The sequence below is a fragment of the Ovis canadensis genome, chromosome 8 (assembly GCF_042477335.2).
Source record: "Ovis canadensis isolate MfBH-ARS-UI-01 breed Bighorn chromosome 8, ARS-UI_OviCan_v2, whole genome shotgun sequence".
Taxonomy (NCBI): domain Eukaryota; kingdom Metazoa; phylum Chordata; class Mammalia; order Artiodactyla; family Bovidae; genus Ovis; species Ovis canadensis.
In genome coordinates this window covers 87,531,825-87,552,441 of record NC_091252.1, presented here as the reverse complement: position 1 = coordinate 87,552,441, position 20,617 = coordinate 87,531,825, and the positions used below count along the sequence as shown (strand labels likewise).

Genomic DNA, 20,617 nt, shown 5'->3' with positions numbered 1-20,617 from the left:
GCCGTCAAACTGAATTTAAAGGAAACAAACTCCTGAAGGTTTAAAAAAAAAAATCAGTTATAAAACCAAATTAATTTGAGTTTTGCCCTCATGACTGTCAAGTATTTTTTATTTAAATTTCATATACTAAAAAATATAAATAAATTTCATATACTAGCTTTTGTCAGGATCAGAGGGGAAAAAACCTTGATAATCAGGACTGATTTAGTAGTTTACTGGTAACATTTTCCACTGCTTTTCAGTAACTGACTTCATATAAAACAGAGCAGAACAAGAACAAAAATTTCCATTCAGATATTTAGATTAACACTACAGGAGTCATGAATTCATGTCTAAATATTGGTTAGATGTGTCTCTGAAATAATTAAGAAAAATTCATCACCGAAAAACTGTCTAATCCTTAGCAATTTCTTGTAGATTGCAATCCTTTCTCCATCCCCTCATGTCCACCCCAGTTGGTATGGCAGTATATAGTCATTGCAAATTTAACCACATCTAAGGCTGAACTTTGCATAGCATTCAGGGTTATAGGTGTGGAATAAGACTGCTTTACATACATACCCAAGTGAAGGATAATTTCAAACAAATGTTCCTTAAGAAGCATTATACAAGCAGTTGGTTACCATAGTGAAAAAGTAGCACCCAGAACTGAAAATGTAAAAAAATTAAAGAAGGCTAAGCACAATAACATACACCAACATTGTTTTATGTTTTGTTATTGCTCTATGCGTCACAGCAATATGTATTTCAAAGAGCAAGTAAAACTATCAAGAATGTAATGAAACATGTCTTCAATAAGGATGGTCAATATCGGGAGTAAGGACAGAAAATTGATCACGAGGCAGACAAAACCCAGAGCCTTATGCAATGGCTTGATTCAATAAGAAATCATACGCTCAGACATGAAGAAAAATAGCAAACCATAAATCGTCCTCCAAACGACACACCAGAGGGCATATGCTGGAGGTGGAAAAAATTGCGAAGAAGAAATGTCTTCTTTGAAAGTGAAGATAAACATTCCCCAAGCCACCTAGATTCTTTGCCTACAAATGGAAGAGATGCTAGTCAACCATCAGCCTCTTTCATTTTTAGGTGGACTCAGATGCAGAGATAAACTAGTCACTGTTGCCTGCTGAAGCAGTGACCCAATGGCTATTCGACCCAATTCCATCTGTTTTATCTATTCTTCTCTTTGATTATCATTCAGTGGTTCCACCTTCTCCCCAGCTACCACTCTCAGCTCCTCTGGTGCCATCAGCTCTTATCCTGTGATATTCACCTTCCCTGGGGGCTCCCCACTTCGCCAATCTGGGTGGCTCACAGTGCCTGTGATCTGGGCTAACGCAGGTCACTACTTAGAGATGCGCTATGGATCTCACGGATGCTCTCTGTCGTTTTCCTAGACTCTGATGCAAACTTCTTCCTTACATTAATAAAAAGGGGGGCTATAACTGTCAAGTGACGTTTTCTCTTCTAAAGGTACAACTGGTGTGTCGTTGTTTGGCACGGTTGGCTACAGCAATAGACATCTGAAACCGACATCAGGAGGGGAACATTCTTGTCTACTGGAGAAACTGGAGCACTCCATATTCCAAGCCTTGAAGTCTCAGCTGTTTTTGGCTTCCCCTGCGCTGAGCCTACACTCTGCACCCATCCCATCGCTCAGGTTAATATCCGCCCCCCACGCTCCTGGGGGTGTCCTCTCTGCTGAGTGTGGAAGGGCCTGGCTCTTGGCTTTCTTTTTATCAGAAGCCTCCACTGGGACGGCCCTCTGCAGCCTGTCCAGCTCTTACCATGCTGCTGCTGCTGCTGCTAAGTCGCTTCAGTTGTGTCCGACTCTGTGCGACCCCATAGACAGCAGCCCACCAGGCTCCCCCGTCCCTGGGATTCTCCAGGCAAGAACACTGGAGTGGGTTGCCATTTCCTTCTCCAATGCATGAAAGTGAAAAGTGAAAGTGAAGTTTCTCAGTCGTGTCCGACTCTTAGTGACCCCAGGGACTACAGCCTTCCAGGCTCCTCCGTCCATGGGATTTTCCAGGCAAGAGCACTGGAGTGGGGTGCCATTGCCTTCTCCGAGCTCTTACCATAATTGCCTGCAATTCTACGGTCATCTTTCCATTATCCTCTTATAAACATTTAGCTCCTTCATTTGCCCTGTGCCTTCCGGCCTCCTGACTATTATGGCCTATTTATCTGCTTGTGACACTTGGCAAAATCGTCTTTTCTTTGTACATCAGCTATCCAGACAATTCACTGAACAGACATGTACCAACTAATGGCAGTTCTTCTATTGCCTGCCCAACTTATTTGAATCTTTGTTATTGAATCTTTCCTCTAAAGCTGGAGTCCTCAACCTCCCGGCCCTGGACCGGTATCTGCTGCCACATCAGTGATGGCGTTAGATTAGAAATAAAGCACACAGTAAATGTAATGTACTCGAATCACCCCAAACCATCCCCATCCCCCACCCCTTGGTGGAAAAACTGTCTTCCCACGAAACCAGTCCCTGGTGCCAAAAAGGTTGGGGACCCCTTACCTCACCTAGATCATGAGGTGCTCAAGGATAATTCTGTGTTATTCACCTCCTGAAGCATCTAGAACCAGGGCCTTTCATAGCGTAAGTGGTTAGAAAATACTCGGGTGATTATTTTTAATGAATAATATTATTATATACCAAGGAAATAAATTCACTTCTGAAGACAACACAGGCTCCCCACTTTTTAGTATGTATGCATATATTTTCTGGTGGCTCAGACAGTAAAGAATCTGCCTGCAATGTGGGAGACCTGGGTTCAACCCTGGGTTGGGAAAGTCCCCTTGAGAAGGGAATGACAACCCACTCCAGTATTCTTTCCTGGGAAATCTCATGGACAGAGGAGCCTGGCAAGATACATACCATGAGGTCACAAAGAGTTGGACACAACTGAGCGACTAACACTCCTTTTCACTAAACTTACCATAGCCATGAGACCAGGGCAAGCCCTAACAGTGCCTGAAGATGTAGAATATAAAAATATCTCAAACCATGGATCTGCCATTAGAATCGATTAGATTTTTAGCCACTCTCTTACTGCTTTTAACTATGTGTACAAATAAACAGAGTAGGAAAAATTTTAAAGTAAAAGAAAATCAATAAACATATATGTGAATACGGAAACTTGAGACTATTTAATTGATGGTACTGGAACAACAGTGACCAGTATGGAAAATGAATTTAAACCTCCTCCTCTAGACAGAAAATAATCCATTTTAATGGATCAAAGAGACGAATACATGAAAGGGAGCACTTTGACTATTTTTTAAGCACCAAGCTCTTGGATTTCTCTCTTCTTTGTATCCCCAGTTCCAGGAGTACAGACGCCAGCAGAGAAATGTTAATGAAATCAAGACAGAACAGCAACTACATGGTGCAGAAAGCCAGACAGCCCCTCTTCCGGGCTCATCCTCAACGACTTGGTTAGGTGTTAAGATCTCTTCACCCAACATTCAGACCAGCCAAAGGCCATAAATGAAGCCAACAGCTATGGCCTACTAACTCAAGTGATGTTTTCAACATGATAAATGAGGGTCGATGGTTAAGAGGCATCAGGGGGGAACAAAAAAGTTAATGTTGACAAGTAGATCCTGGCTCAGAGAAAAGAAAAGAACACTGGATTCCATACTTATTTACCTTGAAGAGTACATTCCATTAAGAACAATACTATTAATACTATCAGCATGTATAGTCTCAAGACAGCAGAATAAAGGAGTGAAGTTATGTCGGGGAGAGGTTTCCCTTGATTTTCTCCCCCTTGCTCTTCTGGAACCCTCTCTGCCACCCACACGAGCACCAACATCGCTCAGAGTGCGCTTGCAGCCACCTCTCCATTGCCCCTCTCAGCTCCGACACCCCGTAACCGCTTCCTCCAGACCACGGAGACCACACCAGACAAATCAGGACCCCGGATGAGCATCAGGGCTACAGAATCTCAGATGCTGGAATGGCCTGGGATTCTGATAGAATAATCTAGAAGGGGGCTGGGTGGGGTCTTTAAAAAGCTCCCCAGGTGATTCAACTACACAACCAGGTTTGGGAACCACAGAAAATGTAATCTCTCCAGACGCCCACAATTTGCATGCCTGCGTATAACAAACAGCAGATGGGCCACTGATTTATAGTAATCTCCCCTTCCTAAAATTTGGCTTCTCTCATTTACACAACATCATGAAGAAACTGCAGGGAAGATGAAAACCTTTGATCTTGAATGAATACTTGCATTAAGGGAAGCCTAAGTGTCCGGGAAAGACGCTGTAGTTTCCAGTGCTTTGAACACCTACGTTTTTCTGGGAAAACATTTATTCCAGTTAACAGAGCCAGGTTGTCATTTGTTATGAGAACTGAGAACGGCGCCCAGGGGAGGGGACTACTGTTTTCCCAGGAAGTGAATTTCTACTGCCCACAATTCGTGATTCCAACATTTCATGGATCAGATGTATGAAGAAATTTCTGGCAACTGGATGATTTTACATTGTTCCCAGAGGAGAAATTTTTAAACTGATAGCTAAAGAAGTAGGTCATTGCAAAGTTGATCCAAGCAAATAAAATTAAAGCCAGTTTACTAATTTGGGAAGGAAAGGGAACAATACCTCAGCCTTGTTTTTAGTTTAAGCTTGTTTTTTTCCCAATTCTGATTAATTTCTGGGAGGGGAAAGTCTTTTAAAATGAACTATGTTCCCAGGTGGCTCAGTGGTAAAGAATCCGCCTGCCAATGCAGGAGATGCAGGTTCAGTCCCTGGCTCACGAAGATCCCCTGGAGAAGGAAATCACAGTCCACTCTAGTATTCCAGCCTGGAAAATCCTATGGATGGAGAAGCCTCGTGGGCCACAGTTCCTGGGGCCACAAAGAGTCAGACACAACTAAGTAACTAAGAACTCAACAGGTAAATAAACTATAGCCTATAATGTTCTGAAAGCCAGTCCGGTTCCTGATGAAGTGCTGAACAGAAGAAACACATACAATCAATACACCTGACAGGGCACTCAACTTCATAGCTAAAAATGCACCGAGGGAATCCAAGGTGCCAACTGAGGTACAGCCTGGCAAATACTAGAAAATCTGCTATCCACTGAGGCAAAGACATGGGAAGGTGAGTGTCGATCTCCAGAGTAGGAATGCAAAGTGGCTGAATCTCTTTGGAAAGTAAATTTAGCAAGGATTATCAAAATTTAAAATGCATAGAAATCCTATGATCCAGCAATCCTTTCAGAAATCTCTCTGAGAGATACATTTGCACACATACAAAGATATCTGTACTAGGATATTTCCCGTGCCAATTTAGTATAACAAGACTAGGAAAATCTAAATATACACACAGGGGATTGGTTAAATCATTGTGGTACTTCAATTCATACATAAATGAGAAATTCATGTAGCCAATAAGAACGAAGGGAGATCTTTATATCCTGATATGAAAAGACAGCCAAACCCTAAAGTTGCAGAATTTATGTTAGGATCTCATTTGTTAAAAGGACAAAACAGGGCTATTCTTATTCATATACTTGCACAGGCATAAAAGTTTTAGAAGAATATGCAAGAAACAACCAACCTTGATTTCAAATTGTTGTCAACAGTGAGTACTTCAGGGGTGGGAGGAATATTAGGGTACGTTCCCTTTTTATCATCCTCTACAAATTATAGGTTCTCAACCATTAACATTCTTAGAAAAACAAACATTAAATGAATCTTGTTTGCAATGACTTTAAATAAAAATCATTTTAGGGACTTCCCTGGGGAACCTGTAGCTAAGACTTTGGCCCCCAACTCAGAGGTAACCGGCTCAATCCCTGACCAGGGAACTAGATCCCACAAGCCGAAGCTAACAAGAGTTTGCAGGCAGCAGCTAGAAAAAAAAAGTTCCTCCGTTCTGAAACGAAGATGGAAGATTCTGAGTGCCGCAACTAAGACATAGAGCAGCCAAATAAATAAATAAATCATTTTAATAAGAGTAAGCAAGTGCTTTTGATCATCTTTTCATAAAGCCTTTATGATTCAAGAATGATGCTGTCAGGCCTACAGTCAGATTTAAATAAGCAAACGTAATTATTCATAATAAATATAAATGTATATATAACTGAAATTATTACAGATTAATATCTTTTCACCCTAATCCTTTTATTAGATGTACCAACAGGTAGGATCACAGGTATAAACTACTCTTACATTCTTTAATAAGGTACTAACTTGCAGGAAAATGGCCCAAAATCTAAACAGACAAGACAATTATAATTATAGATTTTAAAATAGTTTATTGAAAATAAGCTTTCATCTCCCTCCCAAACCCAGATTTTTTTCATACTGTTCTATTAAATTATTTTAAAATGAAACTTCTCCTAATTTATAATTTTTTAGGGTATGAGAAAATGAAGAATTAGCTTCAAGGATATTTAGTTTTACAGTTTTCTTGCGCTAAAAGTACCGATGTATTTTTCTCACATCACTTAGTGCTGTAAGTTAATTTCTCACTTCTTGAATAACTATAACATAAAGAATGACTATTTTTCCTTTCGTTGGTATTCTGTAACACTGCTGTTAACATGATAAAGAAAATGAAATCATTTCTTAAGGCCTTTTAAAACAGAACATTTTCTTTCCATTTTATTAATTATCCTATAAGATACCAAACTGGAATCGTTCTTTTAATGTAGTCTAAAGTGATCCTTGCACAGAGATTAGTGGACACACAGTGAATTCGGAGAGGATGCACATTTGGAGGCTGTCCTTAGCCTAGGGAAGTATTTCAAGTGGAAATCTCTGCTGAGCCTAAAAGCCTGTAATGGATTCAAAGGAAGGCAACGCAGCCCCCACTGGCTCTCAGACCTAAGTGATCATCCTCACACCCCCAACTCCAATCTCCAGACTATGTTCTAATCAGCAAATAGCACCTCTTATAATCTGAGGGAAATTCATACGAATACAGGCAGTCACACCCAGAAAACAACACTCTGTTAATATATAATTCTCTTGAAATCTTAAATTCTGGCTCTTTCCTGGAAAACCAATGACATAATCACATGACAGCCATCTCTAGTCCCATCTTTAGTAAACACGGGGCAAGTGGGAAACAGCACATACCCTAGGCTGGGACGGGAATTAGGAAATGCAGCTGGCCGACTCAATTGTCTGTTTAATGCACAAAAGGTAGCGACATCCTTAACTCTATTCATCAGGACAATAGATTCTCCTATTTGCATACATCTATTTGAGTCACAGCTCTTGCAGCCAAATGGAACCAACAGCTTGAAACATTGACAAGGGTCTCAGTCTCCCCACCTGCCAGGGAGGTAGGCCTTACACTGTTGAACTGAGAACTATTTCCAGCTCTAAGTCACTAAACAGAAAAGGTTAATTTAGAGGATTGTGATTGTCCAGATTTAGCCTGGAGCTTGGCTCCAGAAATCAAGATGTGTCAGAGAAAAGGAAGTTCATCACTGGCCAACCCCACCTGATGCTGCTACCTAAATGAAAGCAGGCAATTGAGGAACAACATTAGGCTTTGTTTACCACCTGTGTTCAGGTTGTTTAATCTTTCTGTACCCTGCAAACTCTCAAAATTTAACCTGGAAAATAACTGATCAGGCCATTTTGCCTCACAATTAACATATTAAGATTGTAAAAGATTGACTGGAAGATAAGACTCCTTCCATTTCCATTAAAATACATCACAGATAAAATCAGGATTTGTCTCAATGCATCTAAATGTTAGGCTTGTGTAATCAAGTTTTACCAGCCTCGAGGGTGGGGGGCGGAACCTGTTAATAGCCTTTAATTAATGATCAGCATTCTGCTAGTGGGAGGGGGATATATTAGTCTAAACCTCCCCAGATGTCTACAGACCCAATCAAAAAAGCTCAAGATGTAATTCATCACTAATTCAATGTATGAAGTGGTCTAATTTGAGCCACTTGCATTTATCATGCATTTGTCTACTTGAGATTAAAGGCAATTTGAAATGCAATGGTAAATAAGCCATTCTAAAGAAAAAGAAATCTGAGTTCCCAAATCTTAGTTTTCTGCTAGATATTCACCTGGTATGAGAATAACCAGAACTGACGTTGACTGAGTCACTACCTGATAAGTGAGACAGACCATGATGATGAAGTCAAAGAAAAAGTAGACGGTTGTTTATCTGTTATACCCCAATACAAAATTACAAGTTTAAAAAAGAAAGCAGATGGACCAAGGTATTCCCCAACTTGACCCTCTCCAATCAAAATCAAGGTGCCAGGATCATCCTACATGCCAGCCACACACTCCATACTCGGAGCAACACCTGTTATAAGCAAACCCAGGTTCGATCCCTGCCTTTGTGGAGCATTCACAGCAGCCAGAACACTTACTCATCAAGTCACTAAACCCACAAACATGGAAACTGCTGGCAAGAAAGGTCCATGGTGCTATGGGAACCCAGAATGGCAGATGAAATTACTCAGAGGTCCGAAATTAGGGTTGAACAGGGTGAAGAAAGGAGACAAAAGCTACATGCTGAATCATTCTTAATTAGAGAGTCCTTTTGAAAAGACTTAGGTCTTTGGAGTAATAAATTTTGCTAGTCGCAATGAAAAACTACACGTTTTCTAACATGTGCATGTAAGCGTATTGATTTGTCTGCAAATTGATAACTGGGCAGTCTGCCAGAAAGTTCAATGATATCAGGATGTCATTTAAGTACTTTTTTAAAGGAGGTCATCTCACTGTTTCAAGATGGTTGTGACTAGGAAAGAGGAAGAAGGATGATGTTATGGAAAAGATAAAGAGAACAGAAAGGAAGCAACATTTTAAATGAATACACAGAAGTTTATTGGGAAGAGAATAAGTACCATATTTTAGTGTGAACTGTTACTAAGACCTGAAGGGCTGGTAAAAGCCAAAGAAAAAAATGCAACTGCAAGCTTTTAGCAATTATGCCTTAAAATTACTTTCATTAATGGACTCTAAATACTGGTTATGCAGACATTTTGACAGAAGTTGACATCAAAAAGTGAGATACAGTAAATATTACAGCATAACTGAGGCACTTCCCTGGTGGTCCAGTGAAGTCTGGACACTGAGCTCCCAATGCCGGAGGAGGGAGGGGGTAAGCCCTGGGTTTGATCCCTGGTTAGGGAACTAGATCCCACATGCTGCAGTTAAGACGTGGTGCAGCTAAATATATGTGTGTGTGTGTATATATATATATATACACACACACATAACTGAGACCTCAAAAGGATAGATGTCTTAAGCATATCTTAGAGAATCTAGGCATTCCAGGCACAGTAGCTACTTGTAAGCATCTACAGCTCTAGGGACCGTGGGTTTTACAAGGAGGTATGTTAATGACTAGAGCTAATCTAGTTAAAAGCAGTCTCTCCATCCAAGCTAGACTACCACAGCTAAAAGGTCAAGGCGATGAGGTCATAATTCTGTGATTTTTACCTCGATTTCAGTGTTTTTTTTCCCCTTACACTGTAAGTATCTATATTTCCTGAGATAACTCTTAAAGGTCCTCAAGTACTCTGTATATTCTCAAACTTGACACGTTTCTTTTTTCTTTTTAAGTATTAAGTATGGTTACCCACATCTTCCCATAAAAGTATCACAAAACGGGTGGAGTGAAGCCTGGCTAATGAACATAAATTCTGGAAAACAGATCTAAAAAACAATGATCTGGACAAGTCACAATCTTGGCGGCTGCAGTTGCCAAGAATAAATATTTCGAAGACCTAAGACTATAAAATGCAAAATGTCTAGGAAGTTCAGCACTGCCTCCATAGACTGGAATAGACAGGGACTACTCCCTTACGCCTTCGACTGCATCCTTTGAGAACTTGTAACTACTCCTCCAGTATTTGTTTATCCCACTGAGTCCAGCGAACTGAGCGAAAAGGAGGACGCCGCCGTGTTTGCGAACCCTGTCATTCCTTTTGGAAATGCCGCGTCGGCTCAGGTTTTCTTTGGCGGCGAGTGAGCTACACCCCAGGCTTTCTCTGCATCGGGAATGCGGTGTTGTCTGCTTCAGCCGCCTGACGCAGGAGGACTGGGTACCAAACCCGGTCGCTCCAGACACAGCCGGCAGCAAGGACAGTGCGCTGCGGGGAACCCATTGGTGGCGGAGTCACCAGGCTGCAACACGCGTCACGGCCCAACAGCTGACTTTCCGCATAGGGAGACGGGGTGGGGGGCTCGACACGTTTGGCCGGGGGTCAGGGCTCCGCAGACACCCCGCACCCCAACCCCCACCACAGGCAGCTCGCCGGTGTCGGGTTGGGTCGCTCCACCGGAAGAGCGTGGAGAAAGGCTCAGCCGCGGGCAGCGGGCGAATTTTATTACTGCGGATGGCGCAGTCGCCTCCCCTGGAGACCCACGACAAAGATGCGAGCCCCCCTCGCCGCGCTCGCGGATCCTTTGGTCCCGCCCCGGCGCTAAAACCCTGAAAAGCCTACAAAGAGGGATTCAGGCTCACGAGTTTGCAGATGGGCTGGACCGGCCGTTAAGTTACTGAGGCGGAGATCGAGGGGACCTCCCCCCTCCCCTTACCCCCAAAGACCCCCGCCGTCCCGCCCCACCCTCCCCTCCTCCTCCGGGCAGGTGGCCCGGAGCGCCTCTACCTTGGTGGCGGGGTCCGCAGGGGCGATGGCCGGGTCTCCAGGCGTGCCGGGCGCCGCCTCCGCCGCAGAGCCGCCGCCGCTGGGCTCGGGCTCGGCGGGCGTCGCGCTCCCCGCCTCCGGCTGCTCCGGGCTCCGCTGCTCGGTGGAGCTCCCGGCGCCCATGGCTCGTCTGCGGTTCTCCGGTGGCTAGCCGCTTGGTGAACGCCTTCCCCAAATCGCAGGGACGCGGAGAAGAGCCAGAAAAGCCGTGCACTCGCAAAGTCCCAAGAGCGCCTCAGTCTCCCGCCGTGCTCCTCCAAACCCGCCCAGACTGCGAATGAAGGAGACGCGCTCGCGGCAAACTCCTTTAAAAAAAAAAAAAAAGCCACCTCTTTGCCTCCTCCTCCTCCCCCTTGTTTTTCCCTCGCTTCATCACATGAGCGCAGCCCCAGACACGCCTTGCAGTAGCATCTCCCCCCAGGCTGCTAGGACCCGACGAGCAGCCGGAGCCTTGGCGAGCCGCCCACCTCGACCCCCAGGGCGCCTCCCATTCCTATCAGGACTGCAGCTAGGGGTCCACCCAGAGGTGCCTCCCCGAAAGTGAGGGGAGAACGAGAAAAGGGAGCCCCCCTCCCAGGGGAGATCGGAGTCTCTGGGGGTGGGGGTGGTTATTAAATGATGGATGACCTGAGGCAAGGCTTCTGCTGCAGCCCACTCTCAACTCGCCCAGATGCGAACCTAGATCCCCGTTTTCCTTCCTTCGGACTGCTTGCCACTGAACATGCGTTCCTGCCTCCTCGCCGGGAGCCGGGGAAAGGCAAGCGCTCCTGGGCTCTGCCGGAGTCTGACCATATTAGGGCACCTCACGTGGCAGGAGCAGGGAACCAAGAGGTTAATGCAATCAGACCACGGATGAGGTGGGCCAGGCGGCCCCACGCTCTCCTATCACCCAGAACAAGTGATATCAGGCGATGCCATCGGCAACACCGCTCCCCTCCTTCCCCGGGGAAACTGGGGAAGTGAGACTGTTACTGGAAATGTGCCTGTCCTTAAGAGCATGATGCTGGAGCCCAGGCCACCTCTCGCTTGCGCACGGCTGAAACAGGATCACACGGATCTGTTCATTTGCCGTCAGTATTTCTCCATAGATAAAAGCTTTCCATAATAACAGCATCAGGGCCTTGCATTCTGTCCCTTCCTACTCCTGAAAAGAAGGCTTGTTGTGTGAATATAGCAGGCAGTCGGTATATATTTGACCTAAATGAAAATGTTAACGGAATCACCCAGTTGGTAAGCATGAAGACAGTGGGGCCGAAAAAAAAAATTAGCCCAGTTTTAACCGGCCACTAAGCCCTTCGGTTTTCACAGAATCTCATTACAAATTAAGAAACTTGTGGAATATTGCCCCTAATACTAGATACATATTCAGATTTGGGACTCAGTGGCAGGAGAATTGATGTAAACAGCAGTTGGGCACCAGAATATCTGTGCCTAATTAATTACATGTAGTAAAATGGCAGGGGAACCACAGGTTAGTTATCCAACATACAATTCTTCTGAATTTATCAGTTTATCTGAAAGGAGTACATAGCGGCCACTTTCTCTGAAATCTGACATTTAAGAAGCAGTCTATTTCCAAAATGGTTGGTTTTCCGAATTTTTAAGCATTTCACTCATTTTGACTTAAATTTTGGATTATTGAGGAAACATTTGAGTACTTACTCTGTACCAGACATTGTGAGTGTACTTTGTATGTACAATCACATTTCATCCTCAGAGCAGTACTACAGTGTAGATCCTACTGTGCTCAGGTTACCAGTATAGTGAGAGAAAATAGGCCCAGAAAGGTTAAATCAGGCCCTCAAAGATTCACAGCTGATAGTTGGAAGAGCAAAGAAGGAAATGGCAACCCACTCCAGTGGCCTTGCCTGGAGAATCCCAGGGACTGGGGAGCCTGGTAGGCTGCCGTCTCTGGGGTCGCACAGAGTCGGACACGACTGAAGCGACTCAGCAGCAGTTGGAAAAGCAGATTCCTTCTTTTGGAACCACTCCCCAACAGGTTACTCCCCTTCTGTGGGAAGCTTCAAACGTGCTGTCTCTTCTCAGGGATGTGGGTGAAAAGTGCATTTAGACCTCACCTAGGATGTTAAGAAGGAAAAATGCTGTTAAAACCTATCTGAGAATGATTAATGTCAGCACATATGAAAATGTATCATTAGGTAGTACAAATACTATCAAAACTTTCCATTCTGTGAGATTATATTTATTCAGTTCCTAGGAAAATCTTGAAGCTTTTCACATCTCACTTAGTCTGAATTTTCAGAAGAGATTGCAAAGTCAAAAATTCAAGCCAGGGATGTACAACCCACATGCAAAGTAAGACACTGCCAATGTCTGATTAGACTAGCAATTGTTTGCTTTGTGTTTACTTTTCAGGCTGTGAAATGCTCAGATTCTTAGTTTTTAAATGCAAAATCTTACTTTAAGAAATGTGCATGTTCTAGTACTTCCTGTTCTGCCTGAAACAGCACCATGATAAGGAGGTATTAAGAATAATGGACTCCTTTGTAGATTCACACAAACACACATTAAGTTGTTGTTGTTCAGTTGCTCAGTCGTGTCCAACTCCTTGTGACCCCATGGACTGCAGCATGCCAGGCTTCCCTGTCTTTCACCATCTCCCAGAGCTTGCTCAAACTCTTGTCTATTAAGTTGGTGATGCCATCTAATTATCTGGTCCTCTGTTGTCCCCTTCTCCTCTTGCCCTCAGTCTTTCCCAGCATCAGGATCTTTTCCAGTGGGTCAGCTCTTCATACCAGGTGGTCAAAGTGTTAGAGCTTCAGACAAACACACACATTAAGTTCCTTTGGTTTTAAGACTGACCAAAGAATCCTTTCCATTTTACTCACAGACTGGGGAATTGCTCTTTGTTTTTTTTTAGACGCTTCATTAATTTTATTTTTTGATTTATTCATCAATTTTGAAAAAATGTTATTGAAATGTAATAAAAATTTTATTTACAAGTTGATTTACAATGTTGTGTTAGTTTTAGGTGTCAAGGAGATCCAAGGAGTCCATTCTGAAGGAGATCAGCCCTGGCATTTCTTTGGAAGGAATGATGCTCAAGCTGAAACTCCAGTACTTTGGCCACCTCATGCGAAGAGTTGACTCATTGGAAAAGACTCTGATGCTAGGAGGGATTGGGGGCAGGAGGAAAAGGGGACAACAGAGGATGAGATGGCTGGATAGCATCACGGACTCGATGGATGTGAGTCTGAGTGAACTCTGGGAGTTGGTGATGGACAGGGAGGCCTGGCGTGCTGCGATTCATGGGGTCGCAAAGAGTCGGACACAACTGAGCGACTGAACTGAACTGAACTGACAGCAAAGTAATTCACTGATTCTTTTCCACTGTAGGTTATATAAGATACTGAGTTTAGTTCCCTATGCTATATAGTAGGTCCTAGTTGGTTATCTATTTTGTACCTAGTAGTGTGCGTTTGCTCTTTGCTATTTTTGTGAAGAAGAGTGGTTTTGTTATGTATCATCCCCAGCAATGGGATGTACCAACCTATTGGACATGCTACTTAGTGCTTCAAAACAGTATTCAAATCTTATTCATCCCTTCACTCTTTCAACACGTATTTAGCGAGTACCCATTATATGCCTGCCACAGCATTACTGTGCTTCTCACTCAAGACTCCAAGTCAAGCCACCAAGCTTTTCTTTTCAAGAGTTTTGGAGACGCCTTCAGAATTTCTGGCATTGGTGGCAGCCGTGGAGAGGCGGGCAGCTGGCCTTTAGTTTGCACTTCTCAGTCCACGGCTGTCGGTTACCTTGATATCTAGTTTTCTCGACAGCAACCCTGTCTCCTCCAAACAGCAGGACGCAGGTGTCCCTGCGCATCTCCTCCCATGGGGGCAGTTGGTGGTAGTCATTTCCCTGAGAGAGTTAATAAAAACAGTTTGAGATTTCTCAAAAACAAATACACGTTGCCGTTACAGCAGGCTGAACTTGTATGCCTGTCGCATGCTTACTTCTCCAGAAAGACAGGTCACGCAAGACTTGCCAATAAAAGTTAGAGTCATAGCTGGGTATCTTGTGCGCACACCAAAATATAGTTTGCAAGTGTTAACATTGACTCCAGCCCCTTGAAAGCACAATAATTACTAGAGTGTTTAAAACGGAATTTAAAACCAACACTCTAACCCACAGATCATTTCCTCTATACAAAACCTTCAGACAGTTTCACATAACACTAGCACCTCTTCTCCCCTGAAACTACCGCTTATGACTTATTTTCCTTAAAGTCTATTTTTTTCTGAAGCAATTACGTACATCAAGATTCCTAAGTCATCTAAGAGCCCAACTCCTGCTCTCCTGCATTTGCTGATTATTAAGTAGAAAACTAGAAAAGTTAATAATTGTATTCAATTCATGAGTAGCTAATAAACCAACACTCATGTAGAAACTACAGAAAAAGTTCAACATACAGATTAAGCTTAAAGGTCGGGGGAGTTCCCTGGTGGTCCAGTGGTTAGGACTCCACACTTTCACTCCCCAGGTTTCACAGCATGGCACCCCCAGCTAAAAGCCAATCTCCTGTAGGTATACATTATGTATACAGGCAATTGTTACTATTCTAACTTTTAAGGAATATATTGCTTTGGGGTTAAGTATTAAGCCAGCTATTCATATGTCTGTTTCATTTGAAAGTGAAAATCACTCGGTCATGTCCGACTCTTTGAGACCCCATGGACCATGCAGTCCACGGAACTCTCTAGGCCAGAATACTGGAGCGGGTAGCCTTTCCCTTCTCCAGGAGATCTTCCCAATCCAGGGATTGAACCCAAGTCTCCCACATTGTAGGCAGATTCTTTACCAACTGAGCTATCAGAGAAGTCCCTGTTTCATTTACCAAGATTTAAAAATGGCCAAGATTTAAAACTGACTTAAATCAAGATTACTCTAAAGTAACAAAGGGAGGGAACCATGAGATGAGGCTTCCCAGGGGCATTGTTTGAGGGAGTGGTTAATTCTTTCATTCATATCATTTATATATACACATACCCCACTCCCAGGGAGCTTCGCAGGTGGTGCTAGTGGTAAAGATCCTGCCTGCCAATGCAAGAGACATAAGAGGCATAGGTTTGATCCCTGGGTTTGGAAGATCTGGAAGAGGGAATGGCACACTCCAGTATTCTTGCCAGGAGAATCCCGTGGACAGAGTAGCCTGGTGGGCTATAGTCCATAGGGTCTCACAGAGTCAGACACGACCGAAATGACTTAGCACAAATGCACATCTCCCCCGCTGGTACCAGCCACTGTGGAAGACTTTATAGAAGCAATTATTTACAGAGAACTAGTTTAACATAGCTCCCACCACTTTGCTCAAGATATGTCTAACTATAAATGAATAAATAAATGAATATAATTGAAAAGCAGTCCCCAGTAAGCCAATATAGCTTTGGTTTCTCCATTTTCTTGAATTGAGCTGGTCTTCACCCACCATGGAGTGACTAGAACCCAGATATAGTAAATGATTTCCCCAATATGAAGAGAGAATTTCTCAGGACACATTTATGGAGGGTACCTGAAGGCATCTGGAAAGTTTCTTCACTCCAGGGAAGATCAAGCATTAGTCTATCACTTGTGTCTGACTCTTTGTGACCCCATGGACTGTAGCCCACCAGGCTCTTCTGTCCATGGGATTCTCCAGGCAAGAATACTGGAGTGGGTTGCCATGCCCTCCTCCAGGGGATCTTCCCAACGTAGGGATCGAACCCAGGTCTCCTGCATTGCAGGCAGATTCTTTACTGTCTGAGCCGCCAGAGAATCAACATTAAAAAATGTATTTTGACCTATTAATTCAACAAACTCGTACTGAGTTAAGTGCCAGGCAAAATGCTTGGGACTTTTTAAAGCTGAAAACTGGTTTAAGTCAACACCTTTTACTCAAGAAAAGACACTACAGAGACATACATTGTAAATTACTGACAGATTTTTATGTTCCTCTAATAACATAAATCTCTGTGAATATTTAATATTAGCTGCTATACGTTGTCTTTGACATTAAAAGATACTTCAACTATTTTTTTGTGATTAAGAACCCAGTGGAAAAAACAAGAATTACTAAAATTGTGTACAAGACAGATTGACTATTTTATTCCATTTTATAGCGCTCCCATCCTAATCTTGGTCCATGTCTTTAGATTCTGTATTCCTGGGGACTGATCTCAATTCTATAAGCTGCCTTTAAAAAAAAAAAACAACTTCTTGTCACTCCTACAAATGCCTTATGTCTACAAGGGATAGCTGTGATAAATCAGGATGAAAGATAGAAAACCAGTAGTGAAACTAGATACATTTCTCTCCAGTTCATCAGGCACATAATTAATTACATTAAAAAATTCCAAAATCTGCATCTGCTTATGCTACCAAATTAATGGAAACTTTGAAAAGTGGAACAATCACTTGGATATATTGTTTTGAATGTTATTATGCTCTTGGAAATTCTGTTTTTTTTTAAGGTTTATTTATTTATGGCTGTGCTGGGTCTTCATTCCTTTGTAGGCTTTTCTCTAGTTGCTGTGATTTTAATTTTTATTGATTGATTGATTTATAATTTTTCCAATTTTATTTAGATTTAATTGACATAGAGCACTGTGTAAGTTTAAGATGTACAACATGATTTGAATTACATGCATCATGAAATGATTGCCACAGTAACTTCAGTGAACTTCCATCATCTCATATAGATACAGAATTTTAAAAGAACAAACAAAAAATATTTTTCCATGTTATGGGAACTCTCAGGATCTACTGCTTTAACTTTCATATATAACATACAGAAGTATTAACTACATACCCCATTTGATCATATTGTATGATTCTTTTAATGTATTATTGAATTCAGATTGCTCATATATTGTTGAGCATTTTTGCATCATGTTCATCAGTGATACTGGCCTATAATTTTCTCTTTTTGGGTAATATCTTTGTCTACTTTTGGTACCAGGGTGATGCTGGCCTCATAATATGAGTTCGGAAGTATTTCTCCCTCTGTACTTTTTTGGGGAATAGTTTTGCTTTTTTTTAAATTGGAGTATAGTTGACTAACAGGTGATTTTTATTAAAAAAATTTTTTTTTTTGCTTATATGACTCCTAAGTATTCAATATCGAATATTATTTCCTCCCATTGAAATCTAGAGAATAAAAATTAAATTGGCATTTGAATCTGAATTAGAGAAAGGCAGTTTTATTCCATATTCAATAAATCTATGTTTACTTTGTATATTTTTCCTGGTTCATATCCTTATTCTAGTCTGAGTAGTTGAAGGATTTAGAAAAAAATTGATTTATCATCTTTACATAATAGCTGTTAGTTTGGCTAGGAGTGATGCATTTTTGGCCATAATTCCAAATCTACATATGATTGCAGTAATTTGTCAATTTAGAGGGAAACATATTATGGAAAGTGTAGTCATATGCCTTAAATGTTGTTTTGTATTAATAGCAATGTGAAATGACTTATTAAAGAATATACATTACCTGTTTATATCCGTGACTCAGATCAAGGTATATGTGTGAAATTGTAAAAATTATGACAATTGCAAAAACAATATTAATTTCATACTTTTTGCTACTGATACTATTTTTTGCATTTATTAGATTTTTAAAATAACTTATAAAACTGTATTTACAGTAACATCTCAATTTTGAAAGAATAAAAGCTGAATATATATGTTAATGTATGTGGATATGCCTAATAAGAAAACTAGAATATTATTAAATTATTTCTGGATGATGAAATTTAAAATGACTTTTTTCCCCTTCATTATGGTTGCCTGTTTCTTTTCCCAAATTTTCTACATTGAACATGTGTTACTCTTGCCAACAGAATAAAAAGAATGATAGAAAATTTTAAATTATCCAAGGAAGAGTGAAACCTGAAAGATATAATTTCACATAGTAGATTATGACAACCCAGTATACTGCATTCACAGTACTGAGTGATAATTATAGTAATACAATGTCTCATACAGAAATAAACAAAAGAAGAGACTTTAACCATTGACGAATAGTTCTCAAACATGACTGCATACTGGAATAACCTGGGACTTCAAGCAAATTCTAATACCTAACCCAGAGATTCTGATTTAATTGGCCCAGGGTGCCGCATAGGTATTGGTGGGGGGGTAGGGGGTGGAGTAGGGGGCTTGAAAAGTTCCCCAGGTTATCCTAATGTGTAGCCAGAGGCTGAGAACCACTGCTTTAGAACCTTGAAATTGAACTGGTTTTCTTGATTCCACCTGGCTTCCTGATGGGAATTAATAGTCGATTGTAATAAGCAAGGATGTGGGGAAAAAAGCAATTTCCATTCAGCACAGTTTTTTTTTTTTTAGTGATATTACGAGACGGGAAAATCTATGTTTTAGAACCATTATAATTATATATATTCAATCTAATTCTTCCAAGAAAATCAATCCACTTGGAAGGGATCCCAATATAGGGTTTCATGGCATAATGAATTTTGTTTTACAGTGGGAATATCTTATAGTGAGACTGTATTTTTAAAAATCATGCCAAAGAAGATGGTTATTTCAGTATATAGATATAGATAAATATAAAATCATCTATATTCAATTATAGACTACTTATCATATTCCTAGGCAGAAAACCATTAGGTTATGAAATGTTGAATATTTGCTCTTAAATTCAGAATTTAACCACTATAGAAAAATATTTGATCAGCCAAAACCCACATGCCTTCAAGTCATGAAAATAATCAGTGTGAACTGATAAGCATCTTAACTAGGAGTAAATTGAAGAAAGGCAGATAAGTTCAGCTAACTTTTTTTTTTGCATTCTTTTAAGTTGACTTGCTAAATGTTTTTAGAATAAATGTAAAATAATTTTATAAAAATTTCAATAAGCCCATACAAATGTGAACCACTGAGTTTTTCAAAAGTTCCAAAGCAATTCAATTGAGGGAAATAGTCTTTTTAACAAACAATGCTAAAACAACTGGACCTCCATAGGCTAAAAACTAACCTTGACCTAAAGCACACATCTTATTTTAAAAGACTAACTCAAAAGGGATCAGAAACTTAAACGTAAAACATGAGACTGTAATACTTTTAGGGAAAAAAATAAAACAGGAGAAAATCCTAGGGATCCAGGCCCAGGCAAAAAGCATCATCTCTAAGAGGAAAAACTGATAAATTATGCTTCTTCAAAATTAAAAGCTTTAGAGACTGAAAAGATAAGCTACAGATTGGGAGCAAATATTTGCAAATCACAGATCCAATAAAGAATTAGTATTTAGATGTATGAAGGTCACTGACTTAAGATGGTTCGAGTTACAATTTTTGGACTTTATGGTGGCATGAAAGTGATATTCATTCAGTAGAAATTGTAGTTCGAATTTTGATCTTTTCCTGAAAGTGAAAGTAAAGTCGCTCAGTCGTGTCAGACAGTTTGCAACCCCATGGACTGTAGCCTGTCAGGTTCCTCCGTCCATGGGATTTTCCAGGCAAGAGTGCTGGAATGGATTGCCATTTCCTTCTCCAGGGGATCTTCCCAACCCAGGAATCGAACCCGGGTCTCTTGCGTTGCAGGCAGACACTTTACCGTCTGAGCCACTAGGGAAGCCTTCCCTTCCACCAGGAAGATCTTTCCCTAAGTTAGTGATATGTAGTACCTGCCTCTTGTGATACTGGGTAGTGGCAAGAAGCCACAGTTCCCAGCACATTTAAGGTGAGTTAGACCAAGTACTGAAGAATTGATGCTTTCGAATTGTGGTATTGGAGAAGACTCTTGAGAGTCCCTTGGACTAAAGAAAGATCAAACCAGTCAATCCTAAAGGAAACCAACCCTGAATATTAATTGAAAGGACTGATGTTGAAGCTGACGCTCCAAAACTTTGGATACCTGAGGCAAAGAGCTGACTCATTGGAAAGATCCTGATGCTGAGAAAGATTGAAGGCAAAAGGAGAAGGCGCAACAGA

General features: G+C 41.5%; 1 protein-coding gene across 1 annotated transcript in view; it reads right to left on the bottom strand.

Moving 5' to 3' along the window:
* AKAP12 (A-kinase anchoring protein 12) overlaps positions 1 to 11,452 on the bottom strand; it is a 109,983-nt gene extending 98,531 nt beyond the window's left edge. Inside the window, exons 1-2 of the mRNA XM_069598723.1 lie at positions 11,294 to 11,452; positions 10,628 to 10,971 (exon numbers count right to left, since the gene is read on the bottom strand). Coding sequence (XP_069454824.1) covers positions 10,628 to 10,789 — 162 coding nt within the window. The 5' untranslated portion in view covers positions 10,790 to 10,971; positions 11,294 to 11,452. The remainder of the gene's footprint in view (positions 1 to 10,627; positions 10,972 to 11,293) is intronic.
* Between the last annotated feature and the right edge of the window lie 9,165 nt (positions 11,453 to 20,617).